Raw genomic sequence first — 19698 nt, forward strand, 5'->3', positions numbered from 1 at the left:
ACAAAAGTAAAGTAGCTAGTAACTGTACTCTCTAAGAACAGTTAATATACAGTATCAATGTGATCATTTTTATAAGTTTGGCTTTTGTAGACAGATGATCAACATCCTGGTAGAAACTCTAGACTAAGAATACCTGAAAAAGGGACACTTGTACGGTTGGAAGTCTCCTTACACGTAGCTATAGCAATCTTTATGGTTTTCACTGTATTTAAAGTCGTTTGCTATATAAGTTGTTCAGTACAAGCCAGTGTGGACTAGCTAAAACAATTTTGTGGATTACTAAGTACTTTGCAGTGCCTTAAGTTTCGTTTTATTTTATTACCATTAAGTGAACTACTATTGGTAACTCGATTAACTGCAGTCAGCTAGCAACTGCTTGTGACAAGAAATGCTACCCAGTTTGCAGCTGCTGTTTATCATCGGTGGACTTGCAGTGTCATTAAGCTATGGACTAAACGAGGATCCCTTGGACAAGACACCACCTTGCATACACGACGAGGTAATAGTTTGTGTTCTGGTTAATTAGCTAGTGTATCTATAGCTAGAATCGCAGATACCCTCAATACCAGTAGCTATATCTACGTGCGGACGGCGTGAAGTATTTTAACTGTATGAACGGCTTTTGCAATGGTTGATCGTTATACAGGGCCTGGCTGTGGACCTTTGATCGTTATACAGGGCCTGGCTGTGGACCTTTATCATAGCTACTAATCGAGGGGTAGCCAACGTCTTGGGACTCTCGTACACTATCTGAGAAATCCACTAAATATTTAGAGATCCCAAATCACGTACAAAATAGGTTATTCTCGTTTTCGTCCGTTCATGAGTTCAATTACGGTCGCCGCTCTATACAAGGTTTCAAATTGACAGTGCAAAGTACACCTGTGTCTCTTCTGATGTTCCCAGCTACACTCTCAGGTGTTCCTGCACAAGTAGCAAAAACTCGAGGTAAAAACATCATCGTAAAAATCGAAAACAGAATTATATTGTATTTACAAACACATTTTAAATACAGATGAACTGCTTAAATATTGGGACTCTCGTACTCCATGTTGGGGTTTTGCGTGGGCGATGGCTACCCCGCTATTAATAGTAGCTATACAGGCTAAACCATGGTGTATAGTAATGTGCTGGCTATACATAATAACTGTGCTCTTGGCCATACCTCTTCGCTCCTAAGGAGCAAAGGTTAGCTATGGCCAAGAGCACAGTTATTACTAATGGCCAAGAGCACACTGCGACAGTTATTACTATTGTATAGCAATTGCTTCTTTTGTGCAGTAGACTACACAACTGTGTGTAATTATTAGCTATAGCTAGTGATCATAGTTTGATTTTTAAAATCTAAAATTATTGAAAACTATACAATAATACGTGATGTACATAATATTTCTTCCCTAGCTAACTGTTTTGAGTATGCATCTAAGCAACTGCAGATGTAGCTACAAACATGTGATACAAAGTGCAATATTTACATGTATTTAATGCACATTATGCACATTATAAGCCTGAGCCTATTATGCTTTCAAATTTGCCTATTATTCTTTCCAGAATTTTAAAATTAAATAATACCTATTATTCCCAAACATGAGACCTATTATTCTTATATAATTCTTACTGTTTACGTGTATTTATTTATATACAGTATGTGATATCAACTAACAATAAAAATTTTAGGAAGTTTCCACTGTAAGTTATTGAAGAAATGCATTAATCAAAAACAGCTATGTAACTGTAAAAATACATGCATATACTGAGTTTAATATGAATCAGAATCTTTACTTTCATCAGAATTTGTACCCCTTGAGTCCTCAAGGATATTTCCAACCAAGTTAACTGATTAATGCCCGACAGCTTCCAATTATTCCAGAATTATTCTAGCAAAAATAACTACCCATGCCATACATATAATATATTCCATAAAATTGCATCATAATACTTAATATGCAAAACGAGGAGTATGCAAATGTAACCATGTTGTCTAAACAAGATGAAGAGTTCGTGTGTGTGCGTGCATGCGTGCGTGCGTGCGTGCGTGCGTGCGTGCGTGCGTGCGTGCGTGCGTGCGTGCGTGTGTGTGTGTGTAATGTCCTACTGTATTCATTAAAACCTTGCAAACAAATTTTGGTACCAAATGATCTTAGTGAGGTACATGTATTTTAGTACCAGTGAGATAACATAATCGTTGTGACAGAATATTACACAGTTAATACACCTCGTATATAGTGAGTGTTGCTATAGTAGCATTCATTGCTTATCTAATAACAACCATTTTGTGCAGATTGTTGATACAGATCCATACATTGTGGATCTTTCCAGCCAGGATGAAGGAGTGAACAAGCGACAGACTTCATCGAGCTACTCCAACATCAGAATACATCCTATGTTTACAAATGTTGCTACTTCAGCTAGACGTTTTGTACAAGGACAAGACAGTTTGCTGACACGTGGTATCAGAACCCTGGAGAGTATTCTAATGGTCCATCCTGTGGATGGTAATCTCCGCATACCACCAATGTGTAGTGAATACACTTCTGGAGTCAATCAGGGTAAATGTAGGTCACCTCTACCATCTCAGAGTGGCTATGATTGTGGGGAGTTTGGAATAATCCCACTGTCATACATTGGTGTTAGAGAAGTGTGTACTTCATTCTCCTTAAGTTCATCATGTACTCTACAAGGTCCAAATGGTGCTGGACTCCCTAATGCTGACTATTTGCTATTTGTATCAGCATCATCTACCCGTAAGTTACAGTGCATAATGTGGTAGTGTATCTAATGCATAGGGGGTTGCATGTTGTAGCTGAAAGCATGTTACAAATGAATTTGAGAAAGCACAAACTTAAAACATTACAGAAAGTTTTTTTTTTAAATTAAAGCAATTACTAAATCTATGTATAAATAACTATTACAATTACAAACAACTATTACAACTACATAAACTACAGCTAGCTACAGGAGAAAACTATTACTAGGGGCAAAGGGGATTGTCATCATCATCCGAGCCCTGAAGGGCCCAGTACCTCAAGATCACGAGCCCGGATCATGAACCCAGTACCTCATGATCCGAACCCAGATTACGGAAAGTTGTCTCAGTGAATTAGTTAAACTGCAGTAATACAAAAATTGCTATTATACATGACTGTATAGTTTACTTGTTGTAATGTCACAGCATTCTGTATACATGTTCAGCTTTATGAAACACAAGTGCTAGTTGGAAAATAAACCTAAAAATGACTTTTTAACAAACAAGTATCACTTACATGCAGCATTTCACTCTTTGAGTGAGCTAGAAAAAAAAACGGTTGCTTTGTACCAGTTGTATATTGTGGTACAATGCTGTTTATCTAATGAATTTAATATGTATTACATTTTGAAATCAGCAACCACAAAATCTTACAAATCGACAAAATCTCTAGCTGAAACTGATTAGCATGTGCACAGGAATATATTTGCTAGTTAGGGTGCACTCATTATAAATTGGCCTCAAGTGATTAAGTATCAAATAAAAATTCTGTTTGATCGTCAAGTTGTGATTGTATACCTGATATGAAAATGCTGTATTATTTAATATGTAATACTGCAGCATTAAAATTAATATTACAGCATGTTGCATTTCATAGAGCACAGTGATGTCCTCAGCTTACAATGTGTTATGTGTGAAGGATTTGTTTTTACACACATTCAAGCATAGCTCACCTGTAGTGATCATAACAGTAACTGTAGCATTAAAGAGCTTCTGTGTGGGTAATGTTGTTTTGTGTCCAGACTTGATCTTAAATCATATGTTCTTTTATGTAATCTGTAATCATTACACAAATGTGGTCATCTGCATGATCTCAGCGCGTCTTCTATGGTAATTATAATGGTAAAGCAGAAAGTAAAGTGGCTGTGATTATGAAAGCATTATATTTTACCTGTCATGTACACTGTAGTTGAACAAAAGTACAATGCATGACAAGGTTTAGTATATAGTTCAATCTACTACAACTGTGAATAGGCACCATATAGCCACTAATATGTCAACATGTGGTAGTAGAATTCTAAGTTTGGAATTTAAAGTTGCATTATCCCACTGCTGAGGCCTATTAAGCTAAATACCATTTCTGGAGGCAAAGAATAGAGTGAATAGAGTGATGTTTCATGTACTATGGTGATCATAAGGTGATTTCTACTGTACAATACTGTACTTTCTGTATTACATGTATTATTATTCAAACCTTAGTGACTTTATCTAGTAACATAAACAATACCTTGTTATGTACATAATACCTGTGAATGTCCAGTATCCAAGAGATTCAAGTTGGTTTGAAGTTGTTTTGGATGTATCAATTAGCAAAAGGAATGAATGTCCAAAACCATAATAAGGAATTGATCACTTAATGGGTATATCCTTTCACAGCCCACATTTGTAGACATATATGCATATTAAGACACTACAAGGTATGGTATGGTATGCTGCTAAATGAGGAAAAGGAAATACTTCTGTTATTGTAAATCCATACATTATTATGCAGTCATTCTGGCCTTGACCATAAATGTCACCAAGTGTACTGGTAGGATTTGATTTATTATGTAGGCATATGTGGAAGAGCATTTTAGATGGACGTTTAGCATTTCATGTTTCAGTTCACATATTGTACTTTGTGTAGGAGGATCAAAATGTCACTACATACTGTACTGTACCAATTATCCACATAATTGTACTGTATGAGTCATACAGTACAGTTATGTGGGTGATTAGGAAAATGTAGTATACTTGGAAGAATACAGTACAGTATAATGCAGTTATGATCAGCATTTTCACAAGTGTACAGAGAGTACTCTCCCCTACTGGGATGGTATATTTAGCGGAATGGCGGAAATGGCGGAAACAGCAGAATCGTCATTTACAGATTATGGACAGCCTTAGAACACCCATCACCAGTTAGCTGTTTACTGTTACACATGTAAATACAGCTACGTAGAATCCACAACAAATGAAGAGCATAGTTTTTATAACACTGATTTTCTGTCTTCTTGCAGCTTAAAATCACCTGTGGCAATCAATTCTCAGAGTGTAGTAATATCTCAACCCTCACACTCAAGCATATGTTACTAGAAACACCTTCAAGGGGGGCGCTAACAATTGAAAATCTGTAAACACCACTCCGAGAAAATAGAGTATGGCCACCTGAGACTAGGCCTGACCATTCAACACCAATTGCTCTACATTTCAAAATGTCACATAAGTTAAAGAACATTCTAGAATTTTCTTATCGTGTGTTTGGTACATAGCTATAAGGCGCTTCTAGTAACATGTGCTTTAAAATATGGTGTGCTAATTGGAAGGTGATGATCAATAAATCATTAAATTGATTGATGAGACTTGAGATAAGACTATAGTCTAAGAATTGATTGCCACAGATGATGATAAGATGCAAGAAGACAGAAAATCAGCACTACAAAGACCATGCTATGTAGCTGTATTTATATAACAGTAAGCAGCTAACTGATGCCGGATGGGTGCTGTGAGGCTGTCCCCCTTCTGTGTGCCAAATTTCAAGGCGATCGGATATGGCGTTCGCGTTTTATAGCAATTTTTGTAAGTGTGCGAAAAGACGAAGAAAAATAAGAAGAAAAACGAAGAAACTAAGCCAATTTGTGAAGTCGCATACACTGTATCTCGGGAACGCTTGAAGCGATTTCGCTCAAATTTGGAATGTGGAGTGCTGAAGGTGGAGGGAGTGTCCACAGCAAAAATCGTCTTGTTTCATCAAGGCAGCACAGAGCTACGAAGGTGCGAAAATTGCGTTTTCTTCCTTCCTGTCAATATACTCACGGGTGTTGCGCGCCGGCTTCTTGGGCCGCACGACACACTACCGTGTGTCTTGATTCTGAAGGCGATTTTATGCATTGACTGTTAAAATAACTCAATCTTTTTGCAAAAATCAAGAGAAATCTCCATTGGTCCTCTCTTCCCCCTCCCACCATTACTATTCCTTCTGGTACGTGTATGTGTATGTAAGCATGTATCTACGTATGTAAAGTACATAGTTATGCAGTGTACCAGTGAACATCAACAGAGGAATAGTGAATGCAGATATACTGTACTTTATCATTCAATCTATAGTATCTTTTTTTACAACTTGCCGTGTCTTTTTAGGTATTTGCAGTGGGGGAACTTTGGCATATGCTTCACACTGCATGTTGGATATGAGTGACAATTACAGACCAGTAGCAGGATACATCAATATTTGTCCATCTGTAAGTTTAATATACCACTTGTATATTGAATATTGAATCAGATATAGAAGTTGTATATGTTTTGGAATTGGTGTTCACAAGTTTTCATTGCAATTGCTCAACTACCATTGATAGCAAAAGTATGTAAACAGTGCACCAACCAAAGAAATATCTACCAGTCACCTTGGTAGTCTTCTTATCACTGAAACCAGTGCCCTTTACAATCCATAAAACAGAGATTCTGATACAAGCACCACATAATTACAGTACATTACTTTTACCTCTCAAAAATAGAGGTTCTTACACATGAAGTGTAGGCCATTTGTTCCTCTCAAAGTAAGAACTTCCACTATAGTCCACAAAAAAAGTTCTAACTACAGTCACAGAGTTTGGTGGTAAGTGTAATGGTAACAAATCATGATAAACGGCGTCATGGTATTGTCATATGGTTAGCAATTAATCTTAATGTTTAAAAGTGTATGACTACTTATTAATAGATAACTGATTGTTGCATTAGAGTATTTGACTGCTCTATTACTTCATGTTTAATTTACAATTGATAGATAGTGTTATCATTGCTATTAGAGCAATACTACATAATAAAGTAGAACGCATGTTTGTATGTGATGCCGTACCCATCATAATGTGAACTGTTACTGCATATTATATGGGTGTTGCTTTTTACCTAACAGGCTCTCACTAGCCTAGCCAACAATGAAAATGTTGTGCTTGGCTTACTCATGCATGAGATAATTCATGCAATTGGATTTTCAAGTCGCTTGTTTAGTCGGTAAGTATAAGCATATAAAATGTGATGCTTACAGCAGATATCACTTCCTAAATTAGATATGTCAATGACGATGGTGTTCCTTATAATCCAAGAAGGACTATCTCTAGCCCATATGGATCAACCAGTGCATTCACTGGTCCAAAGGTATCCTAATTCATATATTAGAAAACCATCACCATTTAATGTTCTTCATTTTAGACACTTGCACTTGCAAGATCATACTATTCATGTGATAGTATTGAAGGTGTTTATCTAGAGAATCAAGGAGGTTCTGGTACAGCAAGGTAAACACAGTGATAACAGTTTATATGAGTGGAGAAGATTCTTTATCAATTTTTGTACATAGCTCTCACTGGGAAAAACGAACTCTACATCATGAACTAATGAACGGATTCATATCTAAGTTAGTCTAGGCACAGAATGTTGTAATGGTGGTAATTCTTACACATTTATTTAGTGATTATTTAGTGCTCAGTGAGTTCACTATTGCATTGTTTGAGGACAGTGGTTGGTACAAAGCTAACTACACTGCATTACGTGAGGTTAATCAACATCCACTACAGTGGGGCAAAGGTAAATTAATGTATTTTACACATTATTTAAATCCTGATATCTAATGTTGTTTATTGTTATGGTTATACACACTGTAGCTGTCAATTACACTAATTAACATACACTGAGCAAAGGGTTTATTTAAAGGGTCCCCTACAACCTACAGTATGTATGGTATAATTTATACTGTATACAAAAAAGTGATTCATTGTTAGTGTATGTTCCATAAAGATTATTTTTGCAGAAAACTAATTATGACACCTTTTAAGGTTCAGCACTAATACACAGTGTAATACCTGTAATTATTAAATCTTAATTGTATGAGTAGAGGCTGATTTGTCTACACTGACAGGCCTCTACAGTAACTACTCACGGGTTTTGTTAAATCTTATATGATTGGTGTAATTCAGTTACCTGCTACTGTTATAAATGGTTACCTGAATTCCTTTACTGTAGGCAGTTAATTTATACATTACGCATTTCAAACCTGTATAGCTACATACTTAAAAGAGCTATTTACATTTGTGCAATGTAAAATCTGTGGGATCCACCTATTGGTTTATACTCTATACGATAATAGTCAGACTGTGGGGTTTCAAAAAACTAGTGGTTATAAAAGCTGTAAAATCAATGGCGGAAGCCAAGACATATTGTTCTACCAGTTTATCACCAATGCATCAAAAAAGTGCTGAAAGCTGTCTTTTGGGAGTCTCAGGTCTTGTGGTTATTTAATGGAAAGTGCATGAAAAATCTGTCTGCATATAGCTACATATCACATATTTTACTGTGAGAAGTTGCTTTGATTTATATGCATATATTCACAGGTTTAGGTTGCTCATTTCTAAATCAACGATGTGATAATCAGAGTGTTTACCCTTACTTGTGTGACACAAGCACTAGCCAATTGACGTGTACATATGATCATTTGACTAAGGTATATACATGTAAATGCCATCACATTTAATGCCAACTGTCACATCAACAGGGAACATGTTCTACAAGATGGGGTGGCTTTGATAACTGTCCAGTTGCTGTTGCTGAAGAAATAGAGCACCACTGTCAAACTACCCAGAGTGTATCGGTACGTTTTGAAATGGTGGAATCTTTCATGTACTACGGTATCTGTGATCTTATACAGTCATTATGTTTGTGTGTATACTTTAGGGGATACAAGAGGTGGAAAATTATGGCAACAGTTCTATTTGTATTTCAGGAGTCAGATCATCATCCTCCCATTCATGTGGTACATATATCAATGGACCTATTTTACCACTTTGTGTTACACATGAGACATACACTGTAAATGGCAACAACAAATCTGTCATATATCTAGATGGTATGTGAATAGATTGATAAGGACAATAGTGATTACTTACTGAAAATATTTTGAGTAGATACACCATATGGGTGCCAAGATGGACATGCTCTACTAACTGATGATACCTGGGCTGTACTGTGTCCTCCAGTTGAAGAAGTATCATTAAGGTCTCCAGCACTCTCAGAAAATTTGCCTACTCTATCAGATGCAACAAGAATTGGTATTTTAAAGTATTTTATGTATACAACTTACATGGTGATGTTTATCTTTAGCTGTTAATGAGTTAGATGACTTTGGGAATCTTATAACTTGTAAGTTATTCCAGTCATATCAAAATTTATTATTGATTACTTCTGATGATTTTTCTTGTAGTCAATGATCAAGGTCTTGAGGCTTTTGGATTGTCGAGTTTTGCTAGTGACGTCTCTATACAGTTGAATGTTAATGTAAGGAACATCACCACAGCTCCACTCTGCCACTTGTTTGGTTGCTCATCGTGTACTTCTCCAGTTATTGTTAGCAATCTTAGAACATCAACATTAACTGCTAGTATTTTGTACCTTGGAGCTGGTGGGTTATTTACAGCTAGTATAGTTTCCAGAGACTCTAGAACACAATCAACTGATTACAGTCTCAGTCTAATGTTGGATCCATTTGCAAATCATTCTTTTGTGTACTATGCAGCCTCTGTTGACTTTGTAGGTGATCACTTACAAGCTCTACACTCAAATGATGATAGTGTTTTCAGAGTAGTTGCACTTGCCAATAACACAGAGGTCAGAATAGCTCCAAATAGAGATGTGAACATCAATGGAATGATAGTTCGTTTTGGAGAAGAACATGTTGTGGTATTAGAAATAGGAGAGTCAGTGATGGTTAACAGTAGTGAAGATCTTACTGGTTCTAGAGTAACTGCTAATAAAGCAATATCATTTTATTCTGGTCACTATTGTGCTACAGGTAGTACTGACAATTGTTCAGTTCTCATCGAGCAAATTCCTCCATTCAATTCATGGGGGAACAGTTTCATATTACACACCAATGTCAGTGGGTTGATAGGAAACATGTTCAAGTTGATATCATCTGATATTGGTGCTAGTGTGTCAATTAACTGTACTAGTGATGGGATCAATTATGAGAGTAACAACTACCATCTTGGCTTTAGACAACACCTTGTTTTATCCATTACTCATCATCACTGCATAGTTAACTCTGACGAGAATATTCTGATCATACAATTCAAAGATAGTGGCAATGAACTTATGGATACCTTCATGACCATTCTACCAGCAATTGACCAATTTGATGACTTCTATGTGATTAATACTCATACAAATTTTAACAATTATATTGCTCTTTCTGTAACCTCTAGTAATCCAAACCTCAATACCTTACTACTTGATAATAACCATACAACTGTAAGATGGGAGTTGCTTAATTTAAATGAAGAAACATATTATTATGGTGTACTAAATCCATCACCAGGAAGACACACACTTACTTTCTCAGGAACTGACATTACATTTGGAGCTATCATATATGGATCTGGCACCGCTGATTCTTATTCACTTCCTGCTGGAATGATATTTAATGTGTCTAGGGACTTACCATTGCAAGGTAAGTGAAATGAGTAATCAGTTGCAAAATTTATAGGCTGTTTGTATTTGAATTTCAGCTCCTTCACCAGTTCAAGATGCAGTACTAACACTAGTTGATGGAATGATCAATGTCACATGGACACCTCCAGTTGTTCCTAATGGAATCATTTACCAGTACATTGTACAGAGAGTCAACTCTAGTGGGAAATTTTATCATCATGTTCCAGCTAACCAACACACTATATCACTACCCTTCTTCGATGATGCTCTAGTTTTTGTAGCTGCTGTTAATCTGTATGGTCAGAGTGTGTTTGAACGTGCCAACTCCCAAAGTATGTACACATACCTGTACCTGTATACGTACATATTAAATTTAATTACACAACATTATTTTAGTTCCCTGCCATCCATCTCCTTGTATTAACAATGGTACTTGCATTGTAAGAAATGGAACATCGACCTGTACTTGTATAGCAATGTTCCTTGGAGAGAATTGTGAAATGACCCAGAAGGTACAGTAATTAAGTGTTGTATTAGCCATTAATCTGAGTAGTGGGGGACCATGTACATCATACACTTACTAGCTACCATAAAACACAAATGTGCTGTCAGATTTCCTTGAATTTGGCACACATCAGGTTGTTCAAAGGCAAATCTTTGTACCATGTTTTCAATATGGTAAAGTGTTATGAGCTATTAATGATTATTTAAGTCCATTGTGTGACCAAATTGGAAAATCACCCTTAATATGAGTGCATTCGACACATTAAATGTTTAGTTCTGAAACACAGCATTATATATAGGTTAAATTCCTATCCATTTAAGGGTAGAATAAACCATAGATACCTTGAATTACAAGAAAAATATTTGAAAAGTGTTTCTGTTATAATTACAACAGCACCTGTCCATGTTTCTAAAATATTGATTGTTTCAGGCACGACCATAAGGATGATTTTCCTAAATTCAGTCACATACAGTATGTTACAGGTTAAACTGGTAGAATTTGAAAATCAGTACATTGATAGATTAACTAAATTTCTTTCTATCCATGGGCAGGTAGCATGTATAATATTTAAGTGTCTACAATAAGAATTGTTGAAATTAGTCACTTGTCAAATCTTTTGTTCTTTATTTTGTAGCTCTACCCTTTTGGGATTGATCAGAGTGATACTCAATTACCACCACTTAATGGTGGGAGTTCATCAGCAATTACCTTGTCCAGAAGTTTCAGGTTTTATGGTCCATCTAGCAGTACTGTTTATGTAAGTTGATTGCTTGTTCTGCTAAAAATTGTGTAAATTTACTACACACCAACTAAGCTTACTTGAATATAACACATGCATGACATACAGATCATAGCAATGTAGTTATGTACTGTGTGGTTATAAATATTTCACCTGTTGATGTAACAGTAACATAATTGTAAATAGGCATGCACTTAATACACTTACAGTTATGTTGTGAAGTGAGGTTTGTCTTATTTAATGTACATTACTACTGAGTGATGGATGTAATAAAATGCTACCAATCGAACATGCCAAATTTATTTATAATGCTTTTATATAGGTAAACAGTAATGGAATTGTCAGTCTTGACAGAAGGTTTACTTCATCTTTTACCAGATCATTACCATTGAGTGGAACTGATAAGATCATTGCACCATACTGGGCTAATGTTGACACCAGAGGAACTGGAAATATTTACTACCGTCAGACCACTGATCCTAGTTTCCTTGCTAGAGCAACCAGTGAAATAAGAGCAGTTTTTCCTATGTCACAACCTCTTACCAATTTATTTATTGCTACATGGGATGCTGTTGGTTATTTTTTTCAAAGAACTGACAGGGTTAGACAATAATAACATTGGATAATTAAAAACCTTGACACATTTGTTTTCCAAAATGGCATAGTAGGGTATTATGTAGGTGGCTAGAAGAATCTGGATTGGGTGTACCAACAAATCAGAATGTACTAGTGTAATATATAAAATTAATGTCTAGTTGATATAGCCACACTTATGCATTGTCATGTGATAGAATTAATTTTAAGGATTGACTGTCAATCTTTTTAAACAAAACCTAAAGTCGCTATGAGAGCAGCTTTGTGCAGTGCTTTATCTTACAATCTGTATGATTATATCATGTGAGACTGAAGTGTGTTACAAAATGCAACAGACATATTCATTAGCAGTGTGTTTTAGGTCACAAGTGATTTTACAATTTTGAAGTGATGATCCTAAAGCAAAAGTTTTGTCTAGAGGTTTGCTTTCTTTAATAATGTAAAAATTGTTTGATGCGTGTTACTAGTCACAACTGCCATGGAACTATAGATATTAATTTTGTGAGTGTGTGTTTAAAGTTTGTACATAGTGGCTTATTAGTACTTCTTCCAACAATGATTCATCCATTCCATAGATATACAGTACAATTGACAGCTAGCATTGTTGGAGCAGTAAATATCTTGACTTGTACATGAATTTGATGAATCTATAGTTTATACTTGAGTGTTTTGTAAAATTAATGTTATTTTAATAGTACAACACGATGTCTATTATACTGTATGTTTAACTACCTACTAGACCAACACATTCCAGTGTATACTAGCTTACAGTGAAGTTGAATCTTTTGTAATATTCCTATATGATGATGGTGGGATAGAATGGGGAACAGGTTTAGCAGGAATCAATGCTGGTAATGGAGTCAATTCTATCACAATTCCTGGATCAAGAACTGTGAACATAACAAATATTGACCAAACCACTAATATAGGAATCCCTGGAGTGTGGGTGTTTCAAGTTGACAGAAGTATGTATGTGTTCATGGTATTTGAAAATTTGATATACGTAGATATTAATATTGTCTAAGTCAGCACAGCAGTAGCTGATGCAACACAGGAAAATGTTATAGCACTTAAGGATAATGTTTTATAATACATACCTTCTTTCCATTACTTGATTCTTGTATGTTGATACTAAGTAATAAACATTGTTAACTATTGGAAAAGTTGTAGCTATGTCTCCAGACTCAGTCTAAGCATGTTGCACATTTCAATGGTCTTAGACTGTCAGTGAGTTCAACTATAATTAAATAGCAGTCATTGTACAGACTCCTATAATTATATAGGTTGTTTTTAAACCAGGCGCACGCCCACAGCCGGCCGAACCCACAGCCGGCTGTGGGCGTGCGCCTGGTTTACTGTAATTGTTTCCGTAAAAGTATGTGTGTGTACCTATCTATCTACCTATCTACCTATGTTTGTCCGTACGCACCCACGTGAGCAAAACCGTTTCATAACGGTAAAAGCAGCTTTTACGTAAGAAGTAAAAGTGAAATGAAGTCTGTATTAAACTTTTGCACAGGTGAACTTTGCTCTGAGGTGGTTTCTTTTCGGCGGACTGAAATACGGGTGTGATGACTTTCCTCAGACTACCTTCCCCTTGAGGTTTTCAGGCATTTAGCAACTGAAAAACAACGGTGCAGGCCTCGTACGCTGCCAGGAATAGCCTATCGCTTCGAGTTGAAAGGGGGCGTATCCCTTACGTACGCGAACGAAAATGAAGAGCAGCTTTGAGGCTCTGTCGAGAGAATTTGTGGGAAAAAACACGTTAGTCACACTATAAAACAGTTTAGAAGATAGTTTTGTGTGTAATATGTTGGTAAAAGCGGTTTATTTAACAAATGCTTCCTTAGCAGTGCATAGCAACGTAATTGAACGAATTACGAATATTTCGTGAATTACGAAATACGAGAAATACCTAATTATATTATTGCACAACCCAAACTACCCTATTGTAAAGTAGTAATACATAGTTGGTTAATTCATAGTAGTATATACTGTCTATAGTTATTCCAGATGAGTTAGCTAGCTGCATGGCGCCTGGTTTTTAGAAGTAGCGCAACATCAACTTGTTTCTCTTTCCTTCACTGAGATTGCTAAGATTAGCTGGTTATTTAATGTTTTTTTATAGTGTTTGATATAAACTTATAATTAGTCCCTCATGTATCAGCACTTTATATGGTAGTGATCCCTACTACAGTAGCTTATAAAACAATTCATTAGCAGTAAATGTCTACCCATTACAACGAAATTGGATGGCATATCAGCTATAAACAGCATTGCAAGACAAAGTTTAAAAGTCACCACTGCTATGCAGTCTGTAGCCTAAGACATTGTTATTATGAAGTTACAGTATCAGATTGAAAAGGTAGAAGCATGTTCACTACTACCTACAAGCATTATCTCTGGATGCTAATGTACTGTCGTGTTTGAAGTTATATTTAGTTGTATTTAGTAGTATTTAGTAGTATTTAGTTGTATTGATAATTGTATATATTTCCATAGTTATATGTCATCCAGCTGTTAGCACATGTCTGTCAGAGGTAGGTAACTTCTCATATACTGTATCATGAAAATATTATAATGTATACTTGGTTTGTAGCTACTCTCCTTAGTATAGACATGAGTCCATTATGGCCTAAAATTTCTTATTATGCTATATATGCTGCAGTGCTCAAAATGTTAGCCTTCTTTCCAATAACTACACCCAGTCCTATCTATGTTTTGTGCCACATTTTGCTAATAAACCAGCACTTCACAAATATTATTTTTTGGCTTGTGAATAACTTTTACAAAGTAAAGATAATGTTTCCAAAATACTCATTCATAACTGAAACATTGACACATGGTATGTGTGTGGCAGATTCAATCTTTGTGTTGGGATTCAGCACAAGCAATTCACCACTCTTGTCACTAGTATAGGTGTTGTGATCAATGTATGTATATGCTTATGAACATTATCATTTTGGGTTCTAATAATGGGTTAACGAGTTTTGATACCTACCATACCCAAACTTTCTTGGCTGTTAACCTTATTTTCAGTGGTAAATTAATTGTGTCCTGTATCTTTAGTTTTATCCTTTTGGATTACCTGAAAATGATACTTTGTTGCCAACTCAAGATGGAAGCTCAGCACTCATTACATTTTCTGAAGATTTCTACTTCAGTGATGAGATTGTTAGATCAGCCTATGTAAGTGATGAAAATGCGTAAGTGTCTGTAGTACGGTAGTTAGTGCATCATTCATATACTTAGCATCCAGAGATTCTTATGACACTTATGAAACATACCTGGAAAATGTTTCAAATCCACTGTGCCTGTTTCATTGCTGTTCATAGTAGTTACAGTATGGTAGTACTGCTAAAGTAGGAATCCCCAATGTCACCTAAAATGCCTTCATTAAATATCATCCTAGAAACTTATCATGTGACAAAAATCACCTTTACGGAATAATATTGATACATCTAAGATCAAGCATAGCATTAAAAACAAGAAAAAATTTATCAAATTACTAGAATTTTTTTAAATCACAGAAACTCAAATTTTTGTCTCCCCTGCCTGACCACAGTTGCAAGGCTGGAGACCAAAATTGAAGCAGCACACAGTCACTATTTTATGCTACAATAACAAATTCACCAATGGCATGTGCCTTTTGGGGTCACATCTGATGGGTGTGTACCCTCTGCACCTTGCCTTCTCTTTTATCTCAATCAAGCCTTCTTCATCCAATGAAGCCATATTGAGACATTAATTTTCCTTATCAACATTTTTCTTGAGCAGCATATTTAGATGCCACAAATTTATTTAAACACTTATGCTCGGTAGATAGCTGTAACGTCACAATAGGTTCAATTACCATGCCCATTAATGCGATCTTGGTTGATTAATCATAACAAATGAGTACTGAAAAACAAATTGTTTACTCGATCACAATGACACACTCCATTATTATTAGTCTAGCTGTATTCATAGCACTAGCTGGCACAATTAAAATATAAAATAGTGACACATCCCCTAGGGCTAGGTGAAGGCCAACTTGAGATACTCTAATACAGCAGTCACTCCAATAGTGTATAGTTGTATGCTATAACAAAAAATCTAACAAACTAGTATCAAGAGTTTGTAATACATTATGAACTCTTGCTAGTATATTAAAAGTTAATAATTTAAAAATGAAGTAGCCCTAAGTATCCAAGCAGTAAAGAGTAGTGAAAAAAGAGATGAATGATGGTATTACAGCATACAGTAACTTGGTGGGAAAATCCCTACTTTGGCATTAAACAAAATGATTGCTATAACATGCCATTGTAGGGATTTTCCCACCGAGCTATGCTGTAATACCATCATTCATCTCTTGTTTTACTAATTTTTATCACTTGGATCCCTACTTTCCTTAATTTTACTATACTACATACAGTAGTTGTTATGGTTTAAGCCTTTATTATGACATTGGGTGGCCCAAAATTACAGAATGTGTACATGATATACATACCGTACCTGCCAAGTTTTCTTACTGTGTGATACTATGAATATTATCACCAAGTTAATGGTATGTATACACAGATTAATGAAAATGGAGTTATCAGTTTTGGCAGCAGTTACAATGTCCATACTCCTTTATCACTACCACTGATTGGAGGTCAAGCCATTATTGCACCATACTGGGCTGATGTTGACATCAGAGGAACTGGACAAGTGTTCTATCGTCAGACCACTGATCCTAGTCTTCTTGCCAGAGCAACCAGTGAAATAAGAGCAGCTTTTCCTAGATCTCAGAATGTCACAATTACTAATTTGCTTGTCACAACCTGGAGTAAAGTTGGCTACTACTTTCAGAAAACTGACAAGGTGATTACAACACACTGTACATGTATATGCACATAATGGATTTATTAATTCAGCAACATACAGTTTATGTACCTATGCTTTTATACAATGGAGGTCATATACGTAACTCCAAAGTAATTTTACATACTGCATCTTTAGACAAAACACTCACCGACTACAACTAAACTATAGCTGTATTTATAATGTGAAGGGACATAGAAAAATGCTCTATAACATGCACCTACAAAATGCACCCTCAATCCACCATAGTTATTTTCCCATTTACCACAAACTCACCCCCCATGGAGTGGAGTTGGTTACTGTTATTTAAAAATGGCAGAAAACGTGATTGTTACTTAGCTACAACATGCATGGTACCTTGGAATATGGGCACAACCTGCTAGTTTGGTATCACACACATGAGCTTGATCATATTAAATTTTTATCTAACTGCACGCTTGATACAGTCAATATTACTCTGAATATTTAAAACTATTATTAGCTACTTGCTTCAGATTTGACAAGAATACTAACTAAGATGGGACTCATGGACTATGTAACCGAAACAAACACAATAACTTCAGCCAAATTTATGTAGCATTCATACTGTATTATGTGTAGCATTAATGTGGCTAAGCAATTTTTTTTGGATTTGGAGATTTATTTATGTAAGAATATTTACTTATTACAAATTATCTAGTTAAATGAAGTATGCTTACAACAATACAATGGAGTGTATGTAATGTATCAAAGTAGATGAACAATTTATACATTTTATGTTTCTTTTTCTGTAATCCTATATAGGTAAACACATTCCAATGTGTCCTGGCTACTAGTAGTGTTGGATCCTTTGTAATATTCCTATATGCTGATGGTGAGATACAATGGACTACTGGTGATAGATCTGGTGGATTAAGAGGACTTGGTGGAACTGAAGCTCTATCAGGATTTAGTGCTAGGGATGGCACATCCTTCACTGTTCCTGGGTCACGAGTTTCATCCATTATTAACATTGATAGTACCAGTAACATTGGTATTCCAGGCACTTACATGTTTCAAGTTGGAGGTACTGTGTACAATTTATCACTCATATACATGAATATTTTTTATTCAAACACAGAACCTGATTTATGCCTCCCAGAAAACAGCACATGTGCATCTGAGGTATGTATTACATTGTACAGCATTATGTGCAATGAAGAAATGTGTTAATTCTATCACAATTCAATTTACTATCACCGTCAAATTAGAAGTCTGGAGTCTGAAGCGATGTTTTTAGGCCATTAGAAATGCAGCTGAAGCCTTTAACAGTTGCTGTAATAGCTTTAAAAGATAAAGTGATATTATGTTTATAGAGGCGCTTATTGTGTACAAAGGTAAAAGATAGCTGCTTCAAGTGATATTTATACTATGTGGAAAACAAAAAGAGTATAATATAGCTAGCTAGCTAGACAAAAAGTAAACAAACTAGCTATTTAAAAAAAAATTAAGGAAGTAGGGATTGGTATAATATGCAAAAAGTAAGGAAACAAGATTAGACAACTGCTTGCTAAAACGAGACACACTTTAATCCCTATTTTTAGCTAATTTGATGGTCTCATTTCAAGATGCTAGCGAAAAGTAGGCATTAAAGTGTGACTCGTTTTAATAAGTAGTCGTCTAATCTTGTTTTCTTACCTTTTACTGCTGAATCATTTCTCATTTCACCTGTAGCATTTGAGCTTGTTTCCTTACTTTTTGTAGTTTTTTTTTTAAATAGCTAGTATCACAGCTGTTGTAGAGTAATCATAATTATTGGCATTTATTCTCAGCTTTGTCTCAGTAACTACATGGTCTGTATGTAACATACAGTACTCTACTCCTGCTGTTACGTAATAGCTATACCATGGCTATTCAGAATTTGCCTTATATATGTCCCCAAACCTGAGAGATACAGGTCTGAGGGCATAAACAAGTATCACTAGTACTATATCATTTTCATGATGTGGATTGTTTTTCTAAACAGCACATTTTGACCATGTGACAAGATGGTTCAGATGTTCTCAAGATCAGTAACCTACACTGTAATACTATTAAGTGCTTACTGTACAGGGTATTATGGTTAGAAATGGGCCAGTGAAATCCACAATTACTTCCTTAGAAAAGCATTGATACAGGCTGTATAGCATACAAATGTTGTTTTGCAAACCTACAGTGTATGCTAACAATAACCATACCATGTTTTCCTATTCTAATTCTCTAATTCTTTTATACTTTATTTGTTTCATGCACCTTATTTTTCCCAGCACTATAGGTACAACTTTATAATATTAGCATTAAGATAACTGTCTGTTTACAAGGAACTGTACTGGTTTTTTTTGTTTGAATACAACTATGCGTATATACATAGTTCTATTAAAGCACTTGAAAATTTGTGCTGGCCATGTAGGGTAATAGCATAGTAGCCATGGCACTGTTTATCCAAAGCTTGTAGCTGCTCTTATACATATAAGGTGTTTTATTGTTGTTTAGTTTTATCCTTTTGGACATGTTCACAATGATTCGAGATTATCA

The 19698-nt window shown here is 35.6% G+C and overlaps 1 protein-coding gene across 1 annotated transcript in view; it reads left to right on the forward strand.

The window, feature by feature from the left end:
- The first annotated feature begins 268 nt into the window (after window positions 1-268).
- LOC136265692 (uncharacterized) overlaps window positions 269-19698 on the forward strand; it is a 92278-nt gene continuing 72848 nt past the window's right edge. Inside the window, exons 1-13 of the mRNA XM_066060590.1 lie at window positions 269-499; window positions 2282-2744; window positions 6146-6246; window positions 6918-7015; window positions 7072-7159; window positions 7214-7299; window positions 7362-7418; window positions 7473-7588; window positions 8392-8501; window positions 8553-8648; window positions 8732-8903; window positions 8962-9105; window positions 9158-9196. Of these exons, the coding sequence (XP_065916662.1) occupies window positions 389-499; window positions 2282-2744; window positions 6146-6246; window positions 6918-7015; window positions 7072-7159; window positions 7214-7299; window positions 7362-7418; window positions 7473-7588; window positions 8392-8501; window positions 8553-8648; window positions 8732-8903; window positions 8962-9105; window positions 9158-9196 (1681 nt within the window). The 5' untranslated portion in view covers window positions 269-388. The remainder of the gene's footprint in view (window positions 500-2281; window positions 2745-6145; window positions 6247-6917; window positions 7016-7071; window positions 7160-7213; window positions 7300-7361; window positions 7419-7472; window positions 7589-8391; window positions 8502-8552; window positions 8649-8731; window positions 8904-8961; window positions 9106-9157; window positions 9197-19698) is intronic.

Source organism: Dysidea avara, chromosome 1 (genome assembly GCF_963678975.1).
Source record: "Dysidea avara chromosome 1, odDysAvar1.4, whole genome shotgun sequence".
Lineage (NCBI taxonomy): Eukaryota > Metazoa > Porifera > Demospongiae > Dictyoceratida > Dysideidae > Dysidea > Dysidea avara.